At 37.4% G+C, this 25,309-nt stretch overlaps 1 protein-coding gene across 2 annotated transcripts; it reads left to right on the top strand.

The window, feature by feature from the left end:
- The first annotated feature begins 233 nt into the window (after positions 1-233).
- Positions 234-24,873, top strand: nudt4a (nudix (nucleoside diphosphate linked moiety X)-type motif 4a). 2 transcript variants are annotated; one of them, XM_081372962.1, is made up of 5 exons: positions 234-894; positions 10,994-11,104; positions 17,490-17,534; positions 17,698-17,782; positions 23,144-24,873. In XM_081372962.1, exons 1-5 carry the CDS (start codon positions 667-669, stop codon positions 23,347-23,349), a joined length of 675 nt encoding a protein of 224 aa, XP_081229088.1. In that variant the 5' UTR covers positions 234-666; the 3' UTR covers positions 23,350-24,873. The 2 variants fall into 2 exon arrangements, with proteins under 2 accessions (XP_081229088.1, XP_081229087.1); XM_081372961.1 differs by having other exon boundaries at positions 297-894; positions 17,695-17,782.
- The last annotated feature ends 436 nt before the right edge of the window (positions 24,874-25,309 follow it).

Raw genomic sequence — 25,309 nt, 5'->3', positions numbered from 1 at the left:
CAAAATAAGATATTAAAGAATGTTAGGTAACCTGACAGTTGGCGGTATAGCCTAGCCAAAAAGAAGGAAGTCAATGGATGCCGTCAACTGTCACCAACATTCTTTAAAATATCTTCTTTTGTGTTCAACAGAAGAAAGAAACTCAAACATGTTTGAAACAACATTAGGAGTAGTAAATTATGACACATTTTTTATTTTTGTGTGAACTATCCCTTTAATACTCAGGTACCAGCAGATGGCGCAAATACAACATCATCACATCTCAGTTATAACGCTGCAGTGTTGCTTTTGTCTCTGCGACTTTAAATCAATAACCGACGATTGTATCAAATTTATAGCGATGCAGCATAGTTCAATTATACCCGCTTCAAGCGTCGGTGAATCATTTGCCCCTTCCTCTGGCGGCTGAGATGATGTCTCATTCATATTTCCAATAAGGGAAACGCCTATCTGTTGATGGCATCTTGGGTTTGTAACGCAGATCCTATTGCAGCTGATTTAAGGCGACTGCGCACAACTGAAGAGCCGCAGCAGAGGAGTGTTCACACTTCACACAGCACCAACCAGACACCATGGTCAAGATGAGAACACCCCAACTCACGATCTCCGCTTTCCAGAGAGGAATTATGTCTTCAACATGAGGCACGTCTTATAAATGCAAACTGCATGATCAGCCTGGAAAATCTGGGACGACTTTCAGCTCTTGGCCTGAAAGGCAGTTGCGTTGAGCGTACGATCCAACAACTAGGCAACCGAGAACACTTGTATTCTTGTTTTGTTCGGAGAAAACCCCACATGATGAAATTCAAGCCAAATCAGACAAGGACATATGACGGAGAGGGCTTTAAAAAACGAGCAGCGTGTCTATGTTTCAAGAACGATCGGGAGGACGAGGTAAGGCTGAGAAAAGTGCAAATGTGGTTTATGTAGTGATATAACTGTCGACTACTGTACGACTACTGTCGCCCACAGACACGTCAGAAATAGATATTGCAACCTGTTTAAAGTGACATTCCTTGTTGCTATCGAGTAGGCTATTTTATTTTACCAGGACTTATTTCTTAAATCAATGTAAACCAACAGTTAGTGACTAGAATCATTAGATTCTTGTTCTATAATACTTCAACATAATGTATCATTAATGCATTAACTAACTAACAATGAACAATACATTTATTTCACTCTTTATTTATCTTTTTTAACGTTCTTTAATAATAATACAACTGTTCATTGTTAGTTAGTTTTAGCTCAGGTGCATTAAATAGGCTAATATTAACAGATGGAAGTGGAACTTCATTGGAATCATTTATTATAAGTAAATGTTTAAAATAAACTTACTAATATTAATGGACATTTTAAAAGTATGTTAACTAAAGTAACGTTATTGTAACATGTGACCACCTAATTAGTTACTTAGTTACTATCTGTTAACTGTTCCACTGCAACTTTTCTGTTGAGTATCTTCCGACTATGAAGTTCCTCCTTTGTGTCTCACGTCCAGTTCCTTTGACTGTTATGGACTGTCATTTTTATGATACTGCTAGAAAATGCTTTTATTTAGAAACATGTTAACATGGAATATTTCAGAATGGTTCACCCACATTTTAGATTTTATATGTCAGGTTGAAATGTATTAATAATTTATAATTTGATGGATTGTGATATTAATGTAAATATGTAAATTAGCCCGATGCTAACATGGCTATAATAGATGCAGCAGTTATGTAATCCAAATTTACCAGCAACTATTTAATAGGTACTAGTACTTGTTTATTGTTACTAGTAACTATCCTAATAGTAGGCTATGTGTTTCAGCTTTATTTGATACCTGTGTTGTTACCAGTACGTGTGTGGTCACACTTTAGTTTAGTGTCCAATTATCACTATTAACTAACTATTAACTCTGACTTTTTTTCCTAATTACTGCTTATTAATAGTTAGTAAGGTAGTTGTTAAGTTTATGAATTGGGTAGGATTAAGGGATGTAGAATATTGTCATGCAGAATAAGGCATTCATTTGTGCTTTATAAGTACTAGGCCTAATAAACAGCAACTAGTTAATAGTGAGAATTGGACCCTTAACTGTTACCAAAATTGTATTTGTAAGATGAGAAATGAATGAATGAGTCTATTTAAATAGTATCACAAAAGCAGGAATATGTTCTAATAACTATCTGAATAGTTAAAAGTAACTAAATAATATTAAAATAAAGATTGCACTTTACAATAAGCTTCTCAACGCTCAATGACCACTAATCCATGATTCATGTCTAGAAATATATGACTGTGCATGGAGGACTGATGGCAGGTTTTATAAATGTAATCAATGAGATCAGCACACTAAAAGCCAGCAGTGAGCTTTACTCCTGAGTAATGACAGCTGTTCAAAACAGGTTCAAAACAAAATATGAGTTTATGAGAACGAGAATAAAGGAACACAATGTTCTTAATAAGCAGGGTTGCACTTGTTACCTAAGCTCTTTAAATGTACTGTATAGTATGAGATTTTGTTTTCATAGAGCTAGTTTGCTTGGTCTCAGGTATTTTTTTAAGACAGACTATATAGAACTAAATGTTGTTTTATAGAGCTGGATTTAGTGCGTAAGGTTTTTGTGAATGCTTGCCATGTTTAGAACAGACAATTTATGCACCTTTAGGCTCAAAATGTCAAATGGATACTCACAAACAATCAGTTTTAAATCTAAATCACCCAAAAATGTATCATTTACATAATTTACTCACCCTCGTGTCATTCTAAACCTGAATGACTTACTTTAATCTGTGAGATATTTTGAAAATCTATGTGTTTTTTTTGTCTATGCATTGAAAGTCTTTCAAAATATCATTTGTGTTCCACAGAATTTAAAGTCTCTCATTGAAAAGTACTATCAAATTGATCACCCGCAGCATTTGCGACCTCCTTGAAAGTAGTTTCTGCTTAGACTAAAAATACTGTCTATTATGAAACTTGTCAGTCACAGTCGAGGTGTTCTTGACTCCTGAGATGAGGGCTTGACCTGATGTGGAAAGTGCACTCAGAAATTACAGGAAAATGCTGTTGTATACACAAATACTCCCCCATAGATGTTTTCTTTTCCTTAAATGAACTTGACCAAACTACCAAGTCAGTGAATGTTTAATTAAGTAATACTAGAGTTGTCAAAGTTACATAAAGCATGTTGAGGCACGGGAGCCTCCGACCCTGAATGTTCCGCATTGCAACAGGACCTGGTCTCCCAGGTTTCTCCTCCATGTGATTAGCACTAAGAGAGGGGGGTGGGGAGGGGGTAAGTTACACTATGTTCTAAGGCTCCAAGTGACATATCAGGAGCAATTTATAGAACCAGAATGACAGCAATTACTGTCCCCTGACAGAGTCCTTTTTCCACTTTTTTAATCTGTCTCTTTCTTTCTAATTTTTTATCCGATTGCAGTTTAGCTCTCTTTTATCCTCCTCTTTGGGAAGGATCTTACCTCTTTTTTGTGTGTATTTCTATGCTCTTCTGATCATTTGAAGTGTTGAGTACAGGAACTCTACTGTGGACGTCAATGCATTCCTGCCGTGGTGATAGTTAGCTGAGTACAAGGTACAACATAGCTCACTCAAGAGAAGTGCAGTCCTTCAGCTCATCTGCCATTTGTGCTCTTGTCCTACAAGACCTCACAAAGCCTCATAACAGGCCTGGGGGAAAATCTCAATTTCTCGGTTTTAATCAATTCTCATTTTGATGAACCGATATCGATTCTTAAATCCCAAGAATCGATCTTTTGGTCTATGCTGTTTTCAGTTGATTAATGAACAAAACGTTGTAGCGTGTGTGCCCCCCATCCAATAAATCGCAATAGAGTGGTGCAGGTATGACATCAGAACCCGGAAGTCGAAAATTTCCTATGTTTTTTTTGATGGGGTTTTTCAATTTATGAGTAAAATAAAGCCTGTGGTAAACATAGCTTGACGATACTTTGCCGACGTTTGGTTCTACAAGGTAAATTACTCACACCCATATCGAAAACGCAAATTTTGTGTTTGAATTGAATTAAAAAAATTGAATTTAAAATTCAAACAATGAATAACATTTTGGTGCTCTTTAAAGTCCCTGTGAACCACAAGTTGCAACCGACTTTACTTCAGTATTGTGACGTATTTCCCAGTGAAACAGAATATTGAATTGGGGTTTTACTTTAGCACACCTCCTCTCCATCCCTTGCTCATAGCAGACTGACGGTTGGAGGGAAGTGGTTAATATTCAACCCAAGACGTCAAACTGACGTCATCAGAGAAGGAACGTCATAGAGTGGTGCAGGTATGACATCACTTTGTAGGCCAAAACGTGGAAGCGAGTTAGCATTTAAGCACCTCCAGTTCCATCATCCCGAAGTCAATGGGTTTTTTGAATGGGTTTTTTGTTAAATGGCTGAAATAAGGTCTCTGGTGAACACAAGCTCAAGACGCTTTTATTCCGTGACATAAAACACCTCAGGATTACCCCAGGCGGTTGCTAACAAGTGGCTAAATGGGACTACAGCGGCAGTCAAGGAGATTAAACTTCATCATGCCGAACATGTAAGCTCAGTTCGCTTTTATTATAGCCTCGTTATGCTTATAATTGTGCCTCTTATAAACTATTCTAACTCAAACTTTCTGGGGAAAAGTCTTTAAGATAACCGAAAGGGTTGTCGGAAGCTTAGTGATGGTGACGTTGAAATCGTGGGACCGTGATTTACGCTAGTTCGTTCATAGCCTACCTTTAGCTTTTTACTTCTTCACGACTGCATTTAGGCTTCAAAATTCATAAAAGTTGTGTTCATCTGTGAAAATTATGAACAAAACGTGTAAGTATCATAAACTTTTGTTGATCACAGAGCTTGTTTTTAGCGACAATCCAAAAGCCTATGGGAAAATCCTATTGGGTTTTTCTCGAGGGAACCAGTGTGATGCTAACTGCTGGTTGGCCTACAAAGTGAAGTCATACCTGCACCACTCTATTCCGGAGTGGAAGCTTGGAATCGTGGGAAAATTACCACGACAAACAAATGTTTTTTCTAACTTTTACGGATTAATTGTTCACCACAAGAATAGTAATGTGCGCTATAGTACATAGGGTCAATTTGGATTTCATGATGACTCCCATTTTGGCAAGCAATGCAGAGCGCACGTGAACTGATCATGTCTTTCTCTTTACTACTAGTTGCAGCATAAAATAAACATGAATGAACATCATAAGGTATGTTGAAAGATATCAGTACAACTTACCAAAATCTGCAATATGTCTCATGTAGTCGCTGAATCAGTGTTTCAACCACGGAAAGACGTCAATAGCTTGTAAATTATATACTGTAGCACGTATTTGTCAAATAATCAGTCAAATAATCTCTCAAAGGGTGTTAAAAAATTATGCAGAATATTACTTCTGGTTCATTTATCACACTGGAAGGGTCAAAAGTTGAGCGTATTGAATTGTGAGGTACAGTATTCCAAACATAACAATAATTTGCTTGTGTGCATTGAATGGTAATACTACAGCAGTAATAAGCATGTCATTTTATCAGAGAAAAACATGGTTTGTTGACTTGCCTCATGACAGTGTGGTTAGGATGTGTATTTACATTCAGAAAGAATACTGCTGATACAGTGCTTCTGAAAAATGTGTTTGTGTTTTTGGGTGTGTGTTTCGGCTGAGCAACTGTCATTCTGTTGCCCACTTAAGACTTTTATTGAATGTGGTGGCTTTGCTTGTCTTTGTTTTGCATCTTGGTAAAATGCCTGAACTGTTTTTCTTTGGACAGAGTTGTCCCAAACAAAAGTAGATTTTATAACTTTAGCTTTACATATACAAAGAATTATGTTAGGGATAAACAGTCATTTATGGTCTACCGAAAGGACCACGTTCGCCTCAGGGACTTTATTTCAGTTTTTGAATTGTCAAGCTCAGCAGACTGGTTCAATAACAGTTGTGCCAGAGTTGTCATAGCAACAATGATCCCCTTAAATGCGAACATGATACAGTGGACTGAACCTGAACAATGACCCTTAAAACAAGCCAGAATGAAATGGCACTCAGTTGCGTGCTGTACGTGACTGATTTTAAGCCGCAAGCGTTTCCTCCTTTAGCTTGTGAGCTTTACATTTCAAACTTGCAAATGAAGTGAAAGGTTTGAAAGCGTGAATGTCTTGGTAGCCTAGTTTTGTGCTATTATGCATGTGAGTTGTTTTAGCATGTCAGTAGCACTTCCGGGGCAGCATTACGTTAGCAACTGGAAGGTCATGGGTTCGATTCACAGGGAGTGTGTTTTGGTCGATCGGATCACAAGTGGACGATGCTAAATAGAGGTGTAAATGGGGTCTAAAAAGTTTTGAGCTTGTCCACTTTTGACCACTTCCAGAAGTAGTCGAAAATGCATTTGACCGGATTGCTTTCATGGTGTAGGCCTAGTAGATGCTCATGTGGTTGAATGCGTTTGAACAGCCGCAAAAGGCTGCCTACTCTCCGCATACTGACCTATGGGAAGCCCACTAGCCAGATTGGATTTAAACTTTGTCGGCTGAAGACCTAAGTTTGGCATGAAGACGAAATACGTACCAAGCACAATGTTCTCTCACCATGATTTCTAACATGCACTTCATGTTCGGCATGGTCTTGTGGATATCAGATTAAAAACTAAAGCTGATGCTCTCCGTATGTTTTTCTTTCGTCTCCGTGCGCGTTCAAATGTAAATTATACCATCTTATTTTGTCCATTAGATCGAAAGATCTGAAAAAGCCCATACATTTATCCGCCCATAGACCTCCCCTCGAAGAAATCAGGACAGAAATGGTTGAAAGTGGACAAAAGAGATGGATTAAACACCAGGTGTGAATGGGAATGTGTCTCCCTTGTCTACTTGTGATACGATCGAGCAAAACACGTCAAGTCAAGTCAAGTCACTCAAGTCATCCTCATTTATATAGCGCTTTTAACATCTTAGGATACATAGAATAAAAGCATTTGCCAAATATGATGTCTTGCATTAAAAGTTGCAAACTATCTGTGAAATTGTAAAACCTATTATAATCTAATCCACAAATACATTTAAAGACTTTCCTGAAATGTCAAACACAGCCCTGACCCTCATGCCTATCGGGACTGGAAGACAGCCTGTCTGCTGGGGTTTGCCCAACTGAGAAGATTCACGTTCTCTTTGGTCATGTTTATGATGATGGGGTCACACGTGCCTAGGGTTGCCAACTCTCTGAAATGAAAATAAGGAACGGGGGGACACGCCCCCGTGACACGCCCCCCAAGGAATAATTTTTTTTAAAATAACTCCTGAAATGATGACTTCTGGTGAATATTGTGGAAACTAATTGATATATTTATATAAATATATTTAATACATTGTAGCATTATAATACAACTTATAGGCCTATAGAATAGCAAAGTAGGCCTAATCAATATACAAGACTGAACCACATAAGTTAGATGTGAAATATAAAGCCTATCATGATCATTTTGCCAACAATGAACCATGGATTTGTTTAGTTTATAATACATTTTATTTTTAACTTAAACAAATACAACATCTAACATTCAGAACTTCTGTAGCCTTGTGCAAACTTATTCAATAGAATTAGACTTCTAGAATGTTCTTTCCAGTGCAAAAAATATATTTTTAATTTAATTAGACAACATTTTAAGGAGGTGTAGTGCAAATATAGTTATATAATTATACTTCCATTATAGTTAACTTTCTTTCCAGTGCAAAACAATAATATAAAAACATCTTATAAAATATCTTATAATATAAAAAAATCTAAAATATTGCACTCAAATACTGCATTCAAGCAATACAACACCTGTAGGCTATGTATGCACATGGAAAATCTCACAGAAATAAATAAACCTCCAGACTAAGCACATTGTGCAGCTATTTTTTCCATGTGTACTTTTTTTATTTCTTTACAATGTTAGGCTAAACCTGTACTTTCTCTTTTAATATAATCACTTTCTTATGAACTAATTTGAGTTTTAAAATTACATAGCCTACCATATCAACTGGAGACGTCTGACGGACAAGGAACCGTGACATCGCTCGGCCGTGTATTCATTGTCCCTCACGCATTCCAGCCACGGGTAGTCATTTTCCCATTCAATTCTATATTTTTGTGCTTTTTCGCCGGCTGCTCGGAGGAAGTCATTTTTACATTTCCCGCTGTTGTCACTTGTCGTCATCGTTGCTGCGATACGTGACTCACAATGACTGAAACGACCAATTAAAAGGGCATTCTCTGATGATGTTCCAAGATGTTAAAAACGCTACGCTGATCATAGACAATCCGGGGGAGAAATTAGTTTTTTTCACTGCACTGAATTGATTCTCAAAAATACGGAACAAAGTGCGTTCCGTATCAGTTCAATACGGAACAAGACTTTTATGTGTCAAATACGGAACGATTCCGTATTATACGGAACGGTTGGCAACCCTACACGTGCCCCTCAGACTCAGGCTGGGATTTAACATGCATTTCATCTTGAGTGTCAGTGGGGCTCTGAACTGGGTCAGTATGTCAGCAGATGCTCAGGTCTATGAGGGGTTGGAGTAATAAATAATCATTTTTATAATGGAGAAAAAGATTGAGTAATTGATTGATTATACAAGTAATGCTATTCAGATGAATGGGCTGTTTTTAAAGTCATAGAAACTGTTATCCATTTGTTGTGGCTTTCAGACAGTCCTTGATTCAGTCCTTTTACCCTTGATTTTTAACGTCATCGGCTGGTAGAGTGTTCTATAAACAGCAGGGTTGTGCAATGTGCACCATTCAAAACGAGGAACGGGAAACACGAGAAAGCCGAACTTTGAAACAAATGTTTAACAAAAGGAAAACTACACAAAAGATATGTGTAATGTAGCAGTCAGGCATCAGTAGTGTAATGCTAAATGAATGCAGGGAAATTTAATATGCTGTGGCATTGTGGTGTGTGCAAAAAGAAGCACAAGAAAACAAACAAAAAGAAACAAATGAAGTAGGCCGCCCGCGTCTGTGATCCATCTTGCTTCTTTTAAAGGCCCAAAGGGAAGTAAGCAACAGGTGTCTACAATGTGATCATTTAGGATGGCGAAGACATCCAGCCAGCACTGGGGAAAACCCCACTAAAGACACAGGTTGTCACAAAATATAAAACAAAAATTAAACCCATATTATTTCCAGTTGGCAAGACAGTATTTCTCATTATCATTTAGCTTAACTTGATGTACTAAAACTGAAAGAAAAAAAAGAAAAAAACTAGATAGCCATTAAAAAATAATACAAATAAAAAAACTTACTAAAAAATTACTAAAACTTTAACATCTTAAAATGAAAAATATTAATAAAATCTATAATATCTAATTTCCAAAATAACAATAATACAGTGAACACTGTTACAAACAGAATTCTTGCAATTTGAAGTAGAATGGAGTGAAATTTCTTAACTGCAAAAATCTTTGAATAATGCATTTAATTAAAAATTTTTGAATTATACCCATAAATGTTGTCATACATATTTCTAGAATAAGGATATTTTATTAATTATACCTAAGCGTTTGAAATTCCAAATGTAGGAATTTAATTTATATAAATTTTATTAATTTATATTTATTAATAATTTAACTTATGTTATAGACTATGGTGGCAGAACAGTTCATTTCCCAGAATGCTCTAATTTACTCAATGTCAAATATAATAAAAATATTTGAGATTCTTGATTTGATGGTTAATAATGTAGTCTATTATATTCTGCCTGTCAGCCATAATTATTCAAAATTGTCTCTATCTACCTTTGCTGTTTTGTGCTGTTAGTCAGAAGATTTGATAACATTGTGGCTTAATTTTATCAATTTATCAGTTGAAAGTTTTTTTTCAAAGCTATCAGTAGGTGGGGAACTTTGCATAACAGTTCATATAGCCAAATATTGACTGCAATGCTTGCTGAAATGAAAGTGCACGAAATTGCTAAAAATAAAGGTGAACAACTTTAACTCTAATTGCCATGCTGTATTTTTATCCTTGAACAACTACTGTAACTGAACCATCTGCATTAGTGGGCATATTGATTCTTAGGTTTTCCCAAACCAAGGCTATGGCTAACCGTGTGATCCTTCAGGAGAAATGTAAAGGCGGAACCTGTGAGATTTCTCCACATCTCTCTTGATCACCTGGTCTAGCCGCAGCTGTTTTTGCTCCCACACCTCATACCCCAAAGCAGAGCTTGACTCTCAGCAGACAGAATCTGTCGCTATGGCTGAGACAGCTGTTGCCGGTAGTTTATTTATAAGACGTGATTCCACAGATATACGATTGCCTTCTAGAAGAGTGGTGGAGAGTGACAGCATTGAGCGAGAGTAATGTAATAGCTCATTATGGAAGCAGAAATGCAATTGTAATAAATATAAATATTTTAGTAAAAGACTGTGATCAAACTTTCTAAAAGATATTTTGGGAAATGTCTTTTTTTGTCCATGCAATGAAAGGCAATGGGGTCCAATGTTGTTTTGGAACCCATTGACATTCATTGCATGGACAAAAACCGTCAAACCATTAACAACATTAACCATTTCTCACTATTAACTAAATATTAACTATGACTTTTGCCTCAATAAACTCCTAATTACTGCTTATTAATAGTTAGTAAGGTAATTGTTAAGTTTAGGTATTGGATAGGAGGATTAAGGGATGTAGACTATTTTAAGACATTGAACAATTGACACTGAAGACTGAAAAACTGTCAAAACATTAACTATCACTCTTAATAAAAATGAAATGAATTGCTACAGTACATGCTGAGGCCAACATTTCTTCTAGAGTGGAAGGAAGTTTATCAGATGGATGGTATTTTTGCTACTGATGGTACTTTGAGCAGTATCAGGTGAGGCTTAGTTATACAATCAAGATGTCCTGACAAAGTGTTGATGAGCACTTGGATTTAGACTAGCTGACTAAGCTCTGTTTGTGAATGTGTGTGTGTGTGGCAGGTTTTGCTCGTTAGCAGCAGTCGACACCCAGATCAGTGGATAGTTCCAGGAGGAGGGATGGAGCCAGAAGAGGAGCCTGGAGGAGCTGCGGTTCGAGAGGTCTATGAGGAGGTGAGCTCTGTCCTCGAGGTTTCTTTCTCATTGGTTCTCGACTCTAGCCCTGAAGCTCCAAATTCCTGCAGAGTGAAAGTTGCTTTCACACCATTTCATAATTATAGTGTCAGTTCTGCACTGTAAAAAGCCTTCACGTGTTCGTTGAACTTGTAATTACAAAGTGTAAACTCGCAATTTTCTGAGAGCTATGATTTTTACTAGCTGACCACTGCAAATTTAAAGGGTTAGTTCACCCAAAAATGAAATTTCTGTCATTAATTACTCACTCTGATACTTACTCAGTCATTCCAAACCCGTAAGACCTTTGTTCATCTTCGGAACACAAATTAAGATATTTTTGATGAAATCCGAGAGGTTTCTGAACCAGCCATAGGCAGCAATGACAACTTTCAAGGCCCAGAAAGGGGGTAAAGACATCGTTAAAATAGTCCATGTGACTACAGTGCTTCAATCTTAATGTCATGAAGCAACGAGAATACTTTTTGTGCGCAAAAAACAAACAAAAATAACAACTTTATTCAACGTAAAGTTGAATATATACATTAAGTATAAGTTGAAATATGTAGAACCCGGAAGCACTACACTGTGTTTACAACATCAACAGCGTAGGAGACTGACACGGAAGAGAAGAAATTGTTGAATAAAGTTGTTATTTTTGTTTGTTTTTTATCAGTAACTGTGACTTATCAGTTGATCTCTATGTTATTTATGTATTTATTAGCGTAAAATAAAAACCTTGTCTTATCTTCTCTGGTTTACTGAAGGGGGTTGTTGCATCAGCAGGTGGTCTGTTGGGTAATGTTGGTCCCTCAGGCTTCTGAGGGTCCGTCGGTAGGTCCAAGGTCCTAAATGAGGCTTGCCTGTACTGTAGTTATGTTTAAAGCGCCAACATAGAGACCGTGCTCATGTTTAGGTGAGAGTTATGGTTTGCAGCTGTCTCATATCTTGTCACCAGGATTTTTTGTTTTACACCATGCCATACTGCTTATTGCATACTTAGCAGTATATACAATATGCTGCATACTTTTTTTTTAAAGTAACACAGTACAGCATGTTGCAACCAATCATCATCTTGGTAAACCAATTTTTAATCCAGTTGTGGACAAATGTCTTAAATTAGTCAAATAATGACTCAAGAATAATATTACAAACTAAAGACTAAGGTCACATCTTTGTTCATCTTTTTTAATGTGTTTTATGCAGTTCAATTATCCATAAAAAGTCCATGAAACTCTCTCATTCACACTGCATTCCATTCAGTTTTTGCCCACACCTTTGACTCAACTGTTTTCGGTATGAGAGCTATGGTCATGCGATACCACCACCACCACCATATAGATTCCTCAATCATCATTCACAATCTGTACATCAGCCCGTTTTCTTTCATCTTCAATTCAAGAGGCTTCACTAAATGAATCTTTTCATGTTTAGCCCTGCTAATGGTTATGTGGTCCATTTCAAGGATGGGCTGTGTCATGACATTGAAGTGCCATCATAGAGGATGCCAAGAGGGTAATTTGTTGACAGCTGTGAAGCATTACAGCGACATTTAGAAACCGTGTCCTGTTACCGTTGGCCTCGTCCGTCTGAAATGCACATGTCCCTGAGGTTCAAGAGTCATGGTGTTTGGACACTTGCAGTTGCCCAATGTGAATGCAGCTTAATTACAGCAGACAATGTTTTTTTTTTAAAGTATAAAATTAATTATTGTACCCTAAACGAATAGTGACATTTACAACAGGGCTGGACACACTATCTGGCTGTATAACAAAATAAATCAGCCAGCGTTAATGCTTTCTTTAATAACATATTGAATTCAATTCAATAATTTAAAATCGATTGAATGAGTTTTACATTTTAGTTAACTAAAGCATAATTGCATAACACTGAAAAAAAAAAACCTGCCCACCTAAGTAATATTTGGCCTATTTTTTCCTTCATGCATAAGACTTTATTTTGTACTTCGAGGGATTTATTTGTTACATAATGGTTTAAAAGGTGTAACTCAAGCCATTCGAGTGTTAGGGAGACCCTGGAGGAGACCATAAACCTGTCTGTGAATTACAGCATGCTGCTGCTGGCTATGGCAACACTCATGGGACATAAACTACTACCCCCCCGGGGGTTTGCCAGGGATGGGATGTCCCAAAGCTCTTGCGAAGCGGGTCGTTTTTTTTATAACAGTCCACTTGTAAAAAGGAACTTTTTTTATTATTTAATGAAAACTTAATACATTTGTTTACTTGACATGTTAAAGAGGACCTATTATGCTTTATTACATTTCAGGTCTCTTAAGTATGTAATTTTGCTGTTTGCACAATGCACATTAAAAAAGTCTGCAAGGTTACAAAGTACAAAGTCCACTCCAAAGTGAGTTATTCTCTATATCAGTAAGAACTGTTTCTGAATTCCCTGAAACGCCTCAATTGTACACTCCTGGGCAGAAAAAAAGGGCCAAGCCCAAAATGGCTAAACACTAAGCTTTTCATTGTCTTAACCACAAATTATTGGTAAGGAAATTAGCAAAATGTAAGCAAATGCACTCCTATGTGTGTGGAGTGATTAATCACTATGAAGCATGAGTTGCATGGTGACGCTCCAGAGCGGTGTCTTTGGAAATCTGGTGAGAAATATATCAATGAACGCATCTCTACCACAGTGAAACATGGAGGAAGAGGAGTCATTGTGTGGTGGCCTTTTAGCTGCTGGTATTGCTGAGCTACGTCACTGTGAAAAGTCTTAAGGCCCGTACACACCGGGACGAATATCGGCGCGCGTTATTCGCCAGCGTTTTTCAACGCGTTTTTTGTGTTCACACCCAAGCGATTTTCGCTGACGATAAGCCGAGTGAACATGCAAATTCATTCCCTGACATTAGATGGCGCTTAATACCACTCCATAACAGTTCTCTTTTATCAAGATTTTTGTAGTCGCTGTCGCGTTTGTCATAGTTCTTTATGTTCCGACACCAACGAGACCAGCAGCTCTACATTCATCTTGCCTTGCATCTTCCTCGTCTTATTTCTTCCCGGCAGTGTTTAGACACTACTCGGCATCATGGCCGTAGCCAGCTATGAGGTCACCGAGGTCCGGACCTCGGTCATTTTTTTATATTCAAAAATAAAATGTCAAGCTCTCTGAATGATTAATTAGCCGTTTAAACCGCGTCATATGTGTGTTTGCAATTTATGTCGCTGCGAGAAGGTAGATCAGTGAACGGGGCTTGAGAGCGTGTTGTGAGCATAGACTGTAAAAAATGCGGCAGAGCGCTTTATGTCACTTTATTATAATTTATAAATAAAGCGCAAAAGAAACTACAAGCATGATGCAACAGCATCGTAGTTGATGTCAATTTGAAAGTCATGAAATGACCAAAAAGTGCCAATAAACTTTTTTTTCTTTTACATTTCCGATAATGGCGCGTATAATTTGCACTAAGTGCCTGTCTTTTTAGCAAAAAAGGCACCCACAACTAAATAGCTACAGTTGCACGGGTCGTTGGGCGTGCGTGAGGTGCTTGAAACTAAGTAGCTTTTGACGCGTTCGACTCGAGTTCGAATCCGCCTTTTGCCGAACTCGCTCTTCTCCCTCTTCTCCCTTTTCCCAATACACATGAGATGTAAAATGTATAGCCTAACATAAAGGTCTCTAGCGTTATATTTTGCCAACGAACTAATATCGAAACCGTGATATGGTTTTGTGCTTTATAAAACAGCACAAGACTTTAAGTATCCTATATAGGCATTATGTTTGTGCTGCGTGATTTAAAGAAAAGTGCGCACTTTGCTCACGCGATCAAAGGGTTTATTTCTTGCAAGTGAAGACATTAGGACAAAAGTATTGTAATTTTCCTATAGTGTAATGTAAAATATACTTTTGAAATATTCATTTTCATTTATTAGGCTATATGGATTTTATGTCATAGGAATAATTATAGAAATCATTATTATATTATTATACTAATTGTTTGGCATACTAAAACACCAGTTATAATGTAATGTAGACTGAAACTCCATATCATAACTAAAAAATATGTTTGAGCCCCCTTTAATGTCCAGGTACAAGTCAATGTTTTTTATTTGTGCACAGTTCATGGGTTGAAGCCCGTTGAAGCTCTTAATTTTGAGCTCTCAAAGAGCACCAGATTGATGCATTTAACCTTAAAATGTACAAAATTTTCTTGCGGGGGAGCATGCCCCCGAACCCCCCTAGAGGGACAGAGGTTTACCCAACATAGTTTTACAAAATCCTATATGGGAAAGATCTATCATTTATGAACTTTACTCCAGCATAGTACAACAAAGTTCCTTTTAAGTCAGTAAACTAAAACTCTTAATGCAAAATTAAAATGTCCTTGGACAAACTATACATTAGGCCTGCCTAAGGGGGGGCCTACAAGACATTGATTGTGCCCAGGGGCCTCTGAATTCTTAATCCGGCCCTGCACCTCACCTCGGACCTCACTAATTTTCAAACCCTGGTTACGGCCTTGCTCGGCATATATCTTCTTCGCCGTTACGTATGTGCGCTCGGCAAGACCGTTTTGTGTTTGAGCGCCCCCAAGTTCTGTTTTACTGTAACTTCAGAAGCTCCAGACACGTGAGCAAAAGCGCCAATCTCATTGGTCGGATAGTTTTTGACGCGGCGCGTCAAACCAAAAAACCGAACCCAAGGCGTTTTTTTAAAAATGACGCTTTTACGCGTGGCGTTTTTCGCGTCGGTGTGCACTCTCACATTGGCGCCCTTTGTTTAGTCACGAGGCGTTAAACGTCGGCGAATATCGCGCGCGAAATTCGTCCCGGTGTGAACAGGCCTTTATAATGCTTTGGAGTACAGGAGAATATTGCAGAATGGCTTGCTTCACAAATGAAAAGTTGTTATCTAAAGAGCAATGATCAGATGTTATTTTTCAACAAGACAATGCTCTGGCCCAAATTGCAAAGACAACCAAGAAGTGGCTTGAGAACAAGTCCATGAGGCTCTTGTTTGGCCTGGTCAGAGTCCAGATTTGAACTCTATAGTGCATATTTGGTCTCACAATAAACTCAAATGAACTGGGAAACATTTTTCAACTCTTAATGAACTGTTTGAAATCATTAACATTGAGTGAAACAACACTGACTCTTCTTCATGTAAAAAGCTATTCCTAAGTTACTTTATCTACAGTATTTGTGCAATTCTTGTTAATTTCCCGACCAGTGATTTGTGATTAAAATGTTTAAGAGCATTAAAAGACCACTAAATATTTTGCCGTTTTTGGCTTGGCCTGTTGTTTTTGCCCAGGAGTAGTGTAGTCTTGAGTTTTCTTCTGGGAATGTACACATCACAACATTCCACATTGAAATATTTATTGCCTGAGGCATACACAAAAAAGTCCTCTTGGTTGAGTTGCATTTGTAGTGTGTTGAAACTCGCAGTTACGGTAAGGGGTGTGACATTTCCGTAACAGGTTTGAAGCGGTTGGTTGATTAATTACAACACACTGGTCCAACCAACCAATGAGGGGCTTTGAAAGGAGGGGCTTTATAAGAGACTGGAACTAAACAGATAGTTACTGACAGACTGGGAAGCGAGGTGCTGCAACAATGGAAAATATGTGAAAAATAAGGTGCTTTTTTAACATTCAAGCATGAAAACCTATCCTAATTGACCCCAAAAACAAAATCAAGACTTTGTAAAAGTCTTTTGGAGCATAATAGGTCCTCTTTAAATGAATGTAGCTAGGCCAAAACTGGGACATAAAAACGACATGAAATGTTTAAATTTGGTCCTTTTCCAGCTATGATGTTTATTTTCAGGGTTTGTCTAGGGCAATGCTCATGTTAAGTGATCGTGTCAGATGAGGATACACAGAGATGACAGAAACACTCTCAGGGCATTTTAAATAGACAAATCTCTCATAGTCCCTGAAATCGCCCCCTGTTGTTTGTCAGTTCCGATTTTGAACAGTCGTATCAACCCAATTTGCAGGGTGAGCTCGGGCTGGTTGGGGCATTTTGCAATGTCTGAATGAAGACATGATGTTCCCTTATGAGCATTATGTTGTCCGGGAGTCTCCTGTGTTATGGAAACACGCAGCTCAGGTCTCCCGGATCAGTGAGCTGGGGCTAATGTTTTGGCCTGATGTGTCTGTGTCAGCTGGTACGGTTCCAGAAATTTGGTGTGTTCATCTTCATGTTAAGCCGCTGTTAGCACTGATAGAATCATGCTGCAGTTTATGTCATAGCCGAAGTCATTTGCCGAAGTCTTTTGATTTGTTATGGGACTATATTTTTTGTTACAGCTTGATGCCTCAACCAAGTTTAAAACTGAAAAAGCTTGTAGGTTGGAACAAAAGTGAGTCTCTCTAATGCCTTTTCCGTGTCTATTCCTGCTTAAACAGGCTGGTGTGAGGGGTACCCTTGGCAGGCTACTGGGGGTGTTTGAGGTAAGACTGCCAAACTGCCTTATAAAAAATAAGACGCTGTCACTGATACTTCAATAAACAAGGCTTTATTTCATAAACATTCTTAAATATCTTATCTTCACACCTACTCAGTGCACATTGTGTAGCCATGTGATAACTTTATATTTCTCATTCTGTACAGCAGAACCAGGACAGCAAGCATCGGACATATGTGTATGTGCTTACTGTTACAGAGACACTGGAAGACTGGGAGGACTCAGTCAATATTGGTGAGTTGATGTTATGAATAAGACTGTCTTTTGTATGTACAAATTGAGATTAATTCAGTAACTGCTGAAATGTGATTCATAATTGTTTTTCATTCACTAAAATGAACCGACTCAAAAGAGTTGTGAATCAGTTGTTCACAATCAGATCACATTTGATTTGGATTTGCTTTTGAGTTGATTTACTTTTTTTAAATGAAATGTATACTTCTATTGTGCAAGGATGCAATAAGTTGATGAATAGTGACAGTAAAGACTTTTATAATGCAACTGTCTATTCATCAAAGAATCCTGGAAAATTTGAACATGACAAGACTTTTTTTGTGTGTGCACCAGATCAGCATATTAGAATGATTTCTGAAGGGTCACGTGACACTACATTTTAAATTGTAATATTAAAATAATATTGCTGCTTTTACTGTATTTTTGATCAAATAAATACAACCATAAAAAAAACTATAAGGTAAACTGTTATTTTAAAAGGTTAAAAAAAGGTTTACTAATTATTGATCGAAGTAATATTGTAGAATTTCTAGAGAACTTTTCATTATAATGATGAGTAAGGGGCTGTTTAAAGGCACACTATGCAAGATTTGTACCTTAATATAACAGCTTCAGAATAATTTCGATGGTAAACGAACTCGCAGCGATGCAAGTTTGAGAGGTGGCGCCCCAACAAATCACGACTTGCTTTACGGCACGATGTCACGTACATCAACAACATATGAAGCAGCCTCTATGGAAGACACTAGCACGCATTTCAGACGTGAATCATGGCAGAGTCAACGAAGAAAGCGCGGTCAGAAGAGTGCAGAAACGGCGCTGCGCGAGTGGGATTTACGACAGTAACGTTAAATACAAGTACTCCACAGCGACTCTAGGGGTCGCTGTTTGAGAAAAACGGAAACTGCATAGTGTGCCTTTAAACGACACCGTTTTCAACTAAAAACGTAAAACTTTTTACGCCGTTTTCTGTTTTTAGTACATTGTTTTCGTGTAAATGTACCCTTAGGCTCTGATTTGTGTGCTATATTACAATTCTTCTGAAGCCATTTGATAAAGTTGCTCACTAAAAATCCTCCTCTCCGCCATAGTTCTCAAATCTCATGCGAAGCTATCATACGGCTTCAGAACGAGACTTGGAATATTGCAGCACACAGGCCGCATTGATTACCATGGAAATTGGGTCCTTCAGAGAAGTTCACCTGTAACAAAGTGACCTCTTCCCAAGTCTGCAGTAAATCAATAGTCGCGACTTTATTTGTCTACAAACAGTTTAGTCTGCTAACAGGACAGAATTTAAATAGTTTTAGACAAGCTTATCATAACCAGCTCATTTCTTTTCATAAGGCGCAACTGCTGATCTGTAAGCAGCTGCAAATATGGGGATTTATGTAACTATTCTCCAAAGCTATTACAGATAAAGATCAGGCATGTGGATTAGCCACTTAAAACCTTCTGCTTACTGAATTTTTGTTGTCAGGAAGGATACACAATAATAACATTTTCCCACAGACAGCGCAATTCAAAACTTGCACTATTTGTAGATGGTGAGGAAAGAAAAAAAACAGGTAATCCTTCAGTCCAAGCAGCCGTATAAATAGACCGAAGTTTGTTCACAGGGAGGCGTGCTGTTAGCAGGGGCACAGTTGTTTTCCAGTTAGCGTCACTACACCCCCCTAACGCTGGCCTCGCTCTGCTTGTACCATAGTTTCGGCTGCCAAATAGGGCATCATAACCTCAATACACAGAGAGGAAGCGGGTGTGCTTGACACAGAGCTGAGCTGAATGCATAGAAAAGCTCAATAGTCTGATTGTCAAAGTAATGACCTTTAACCTTCCTGTATATATGACATATTTAAAAATGCTTAAGGTGAAATTTCTCTCACTTTGTGAGAGACAGTTTTGAGGACTATAAATACAGTGGAATGTTTGTCAGTCAGATGGTTGGGCAGCCAAATGTCTGTCAAGTTTACTGTGAAGTTGACCTTTTGTGCTGTATTTAAATAAAGCTGTGCATTTTTAAAACTGAGCAGCAAGTCTTCAAACCGTCTAGATCTTTAATTCAGGTCTGTGTCTCCTTAATGATGATTCTGATCTATGTGTTGGCTGGTTTTGCGTCCGCAAAAAAACGAAAAGCAATTCAAAACTGGTTTACGCCACATATGTTTACCAAAACATACTGGATATATAACTTTCTTAACATAGTAAAATATTAATGTACAACAGCACAACTTAACAAGGTTAACCCTGCTACTATTGATGCCTGGACACCCTTATCGTTCCATTTACTGGACTGTATAAAGAACATTGGACATTTTTTATTTGATGTCTGTTGCCTCCCTTTTCCCTATTTGCGCTTGTTGGATAACTATATATTTGCGCTATATGTTTTGGTGGGTTTTTTTTAAATTTAAAAAAAAAAAAAAAAAAGACCTGGGGCCGTATTCACAAAGCATTTTATCTTACCACTAGGAGTACTCCTAAATCGCACTAAAAGATTTTAGCTAGGAGTTTTCTCTTAAAAGTTATTCATAACGCCTTTCAGACCTACTCTTAGTAAAGAAAAATGACAACTCCTAAAGTAAGAGTGAGTCTTCGTTGCTATGGATGACGTCATTACTCATGCACGAGCTTGACTGAAGTGACCACCTTGATTGGCTGATGATTGTAACGCGGGAATGATTCCAAACTCCTCCCCTACGATGATGAGTGACAGGTGACCGGTCTGAGAATGCGTGCGCTACACAAGTAGTGCGAAGGACGGAACATGATGAATAACTGAATAAATAGCCTAAATGAATAAAGAGTAAGGCAAAACAAATAGCCTAGCCTAATGAAACATATGGATTGATGCAATATCTTTGCAATATTATTGAATTAATCTGTCACATATGCCTCTGCCTATGTTTGCAAAGAGAAGAACATTTTAATTTGATTCACAATGAAACGATACAATTAGTTTACATGCAATGAGTAGCCTAGTTTTGGTTGTTGTTGGTGGCGTTATCATATTGCATAGTTATGCCTACAATACAAAATTGTTCCCTCGCGATTGGACGCTCCTGTAGCCGCCGCATACACATTTCAAAACATCGCAACGTGAAATGCCACAAAAAGCAGTTTGTGAATAGCTCTTAGTGAGTTAGGAGTCCTCTCGACTTCTTTTAAGCTGTCCCAGGCTTAGGTGCTACTTTTAGGGCTAAAATGCTTCATGAATTACTCTTAGTGAAAAAAATTAGGAGTACTAAAGTTAGGAGTGGCACGCCCATTATTTTTAGGAGTTGCTCCTAAATTCGCCAGTTAGGAGCTACTTTTAGCCTTAAAATTCTTTGTGAATACGGCCCCTGAGCAGCAAGTGTATTTACCCGGCTAACAGGAAATGTTCTCAACTTTGGCTAATGTTCTGGCAAAGTTATGAGCAAACATGTTAATAGAACATTAATTCAGAGTTATTTGGTCTTTAATAATGTTCTAAAAACCTTAGCACAAGAAATATTCTTTGTGCATTGTTTGCTTTTTTCTGAAACGTTTTAGTTTGATGTTTGTCTAATGTTTTTTAAATGTTACTACTTGTTTTGAACGTTCAGAGAACATTCAGAAATGAGGGTTCTCGCACCATTGGTGCTCGGGCCCTAATATCATTTTCATAATTTAACGGGATTCTAAGAATTCTAAGAACATATTTTTGTTAGCTGGCCAATTTCATTAAGTCAGAAGTAAATGTAGCTCTTGCGAGTACAAAATGAATCACCTCAGGCAATAGACAAAAAACATGGTGAAAATGAGGAATAAATATTTTTCAATGCTTTTGCATTCTCTTACAAGACACGCGCGCATGAAGCGTCATGAGTGTTTTTTGCCGACTAATTGGGCTTGAAGAGTTAAAGGGATAGTTCACCCAAAAATGAAAATTCTGTCATCATTTACACACCCTATGAATTTATTTCCTCTGTTGAACAAAAAAGAAGATATTTTGAAGAATGTCAGTAACCAAACAGTTGTGGTGCACCATTTACTTCCATAGTTTTTTTTTCCTACTATGGAAGTCAATGGGGACCAAAAACTGTTTAGCTACCCATATTCGTCAAAATATCTTCTTTTGTGTTCAACAGAGGAAAGAAATTCATAGGGTGAGTAAATGATGACAGAATTGTACAATTTGTGTCTTTGTTCTATTGTAGTTTTTTCCTATATGCTTGTAATTGGTTTCTTTGTTCTTTCTTTATCACTTTTTGCAAGTCTTCAGTAAGCTTTAAAGTTGTTGTTTTTTTACTTAGGCCAGTATTATTTTTTTTGTCATATTGAAAATGGTGACAAGAATTATGAAATTTCTAGTAATTTTAACTAGTAATTTTATTTATTGATATCATCATAACCTTATTTAGAGCAAAAATAACTATATTGTGATATATATGGTTATCGTGAAATAAAATAGTCATATCGCGATATAAGATTTTGGTCATATCACCTACTAGGGCTGTCACTTTTGTGAAAAAATCCTGTTCGATTTTTGAGACATAAGTGTTCACTGAATCGATTGTAAAATCGATTTTCCATGTCTAAAGACGTTTCCATTTTAAACGCAAAATATGGGCAAATCCACGGACAACGAACAGGCATTAGGACGAACGTAAAGAGGGCGCTTGAGACGCGTACAAGTCTGCAATATTTCTGATGATTTATTGGCGTGAAGTTTTGTACACAGGAGGGCAACATTCTCGAAAAACAATAAGCAGAGTGGACTGCCATAGCATAAATGAAAAACATTACCTCAGTCTTCAACATGGCTGTGTTTACGATTAGAAATGTCAAACAAATTTCGCCTATGTAGGCGATTGTAGACGCGTAGCCCGAATTTGTATCTGAATGCATGAGACTGTCTGCATACTGGCAGAATTCACAGTTTTGTAGTAAAAAGATACGCATTATGCAGAAAGATAATTTGCTGTTATGCGTGTTTGTCAGAGCCTGCAGTTGCTGTATGACGCGCGTTCGCTGCGGGCGTATCGTGACGAGCTGGACGCACTCCGAGAAAAGACTGTTAAAATCGATTCCCTTTTGGTTTTCGAAACTTGCGTTGGTTGGTCCAATCGATTGTGCAATCGATTTTCGAACGTAAAGTGACAGCCCTATCACCTACCCATACTTTGCACAAAGGGGAACGCAAAACTTTTGTGAGTATGGGAGGGCGATATGACCAATATCTTATATCACGATATGACTAATTTTATTTATCTAGGATTGACACAATTTTTCCTCCCATCTAATTTTTTTCCATCACCATGTCCCTTAAGGGGATCCGTAGACTACTGTATTTTATGCTTTTCAATATTTCAAAATGCTCTGAAATATGTTTTGCAGGTCGGAAGCGGAAATGGTTCAAGATCGACGAGGCGATCCGGGTGCTACAGTGCCACAAACCTGTCCACGCAGAGTATCTCCGCAAACTCACTCCTCACTGCGGCCCCACAAACGGCAATGCTCAGGAGCCGGAGAACACGGATGACAACGCCCCCCTCCGCCAGACAGCCTCACAGGACTGTGAACTGGCCCGTTTGCACAGATAGAACTGCCACTAGAAGGCACCGATGCAAGGAAAACTATTGGAAAAGACAGTTTTGCATGTATAATTTCAATGTTTACTATTTGAAATTTTTTTCAAGTGTAGAAACCAAAGGCTTGTCGTGAAATGCCTGCAAGTTTCCGGGTCAGTAAGAACAAGGAGAGTTGTTTTCATAAAATTTCATTCGTAAACGTGCATTTCAAGCCAAATAAGGTAAAGTTATTTGAAGAAGAGTGACGTCAAGTAAGCGCATATTAATGGAGACGCGTGCCGTGATGGATATTTTAGAAATATTATTTTACAGATGCTTTAGGTGGAGGAAGACAATGATGGATGTGAAAAGGACTGATTGTTGTTTAGAAAGGATAAAGGATGGGTCTTTTTGAAATGCTGTCTATTTATATCTAATAGATAACTACTCTTATTTGTTAGGTATTGGGTAAAATTCTTGATAAAGAACCAAATAGGGGTAAAACATTATCATAATCATGAATTATAGAATACATAAATAGTCTAAAAGAGGATTTGGGCTACTTTTGGTTATATTAGATGCCTTCATCACAGATATCTACCTGTAATATAGGTTTAACATGCTGTGAAGTTGAAGGTCTTTTCACAGTTTGGTCTTAAATGTGAATTTGCCACATTAAGCGGTGCAATGTGATTACCCTTCTTTCTCTTTGCACATAAAGGTTTCATTTTCCATCTCCTATAATTACTTCTGAGCCACTGTCTCTTTAAGACACAATGGCATTTGGTAAAATGTGAGAAAAAAATCAAATAAATAAAAGTCTGGTGTCATTGGTCCATGATAGACTATGTAATGTTATGCTGTTTATATTGCCTGAAGTGATATTCTGAATATTTCAGAAAAAAAAGGCATAAACACCTAATGTTAACCCTAATACATCTCTTGTCAAACCAGTTTTTTCTAAGATCTGCAGAAATGCAGTATACATTTATTTTGATTATAGTAACAATTCACGCATAAATAGCTAAATCTTGGGAGTTTAAATAGCTGAGGAGGAATTTTATGTAATTGTGCATAATGCTTTTCCTTTGAGGCCTTTGTAATCTTCCACTATGTTTTTTTTTTTTTTTTTTGTGGATTTTTTATGCGGAATTCACTGAACGGGATGGAATATGTGGCCAAACTGTTTTATTAAGACTGTAAATGGTAAACTTACCTTTCTTCAGAGGGAAGATTGCATGTTAGGTTGTAAATATGTTTTAATATTAAAAATGTCAGCTTCTGCCTTAGTAGTTTATTTGGTATTATGAGTCCCACAGTTTGTTTTAGACATTTAAAGTTAAATTATTGCACTGCTAAAAACACAGGCACCTCAGCTCTTTACTTGTTTATCAGCGAGGCTCAATGAACACTGTTTGATATGTAAAACATTATGGTGTTAAAATGTCCACAATGTGAATGTGATTTGACAGAAATTGAATTTTTTGTTTTGCCTGTCTTCGGATATCAAAAATTTCAAACAAAATAAACTCATCTCTGTTCCAAACTCAGAATGAACTCTGTAAACAAACCGGGATGTTAACTGATTTGTAATAGCTTATCTGTGTGCATATTGCTTTAAAAAAACAGAGGGATTCGGCATGATAACATAGGATAACATAATAATCAGGTACGGATTTCCTTGGAAAGTCATGTGGCAAGTCTTCTCTTGGAAAGGAATGCAAGGCAATCTGTGGTGTGAAGAAAGGATGAGAGGAGCAACATTTAAATGTTTATTTAATGTCATAAACAGACAGATTTTTTTTTTTTTTTTACAATATGGTTACCATTTTAAATATTCCTCTTGTTCAATTTTTGTTAGCCTTGTAGTTGCATGTGTTATAGTCAATTTTTTAATGTTGAGTTCATTTTCATACACATTCTGATTTCTGAATATTTTGACATTCAGATTTCATAAAGTTTTATGTAAACACAACATTTACTATCAGTTTTG

The sequence above is a fragment of the Scardinius erythrophthalmus genome, assembly GCF_964197995.2.
Source record: "Scardinius erythrophthalmus genome assembly, chromosome: 8".
Taxonomy (NCBI): domain Eukaryota; kingdom Metazoa; phylum Chordata; class Actinopteri; order Cypriniformes; family Leuciscidae; genus Scardinius; species Scardinius erythrophthalmus.
This window is presented reverse-complemented; position numbering and strand designations above follow the sequence as displayed.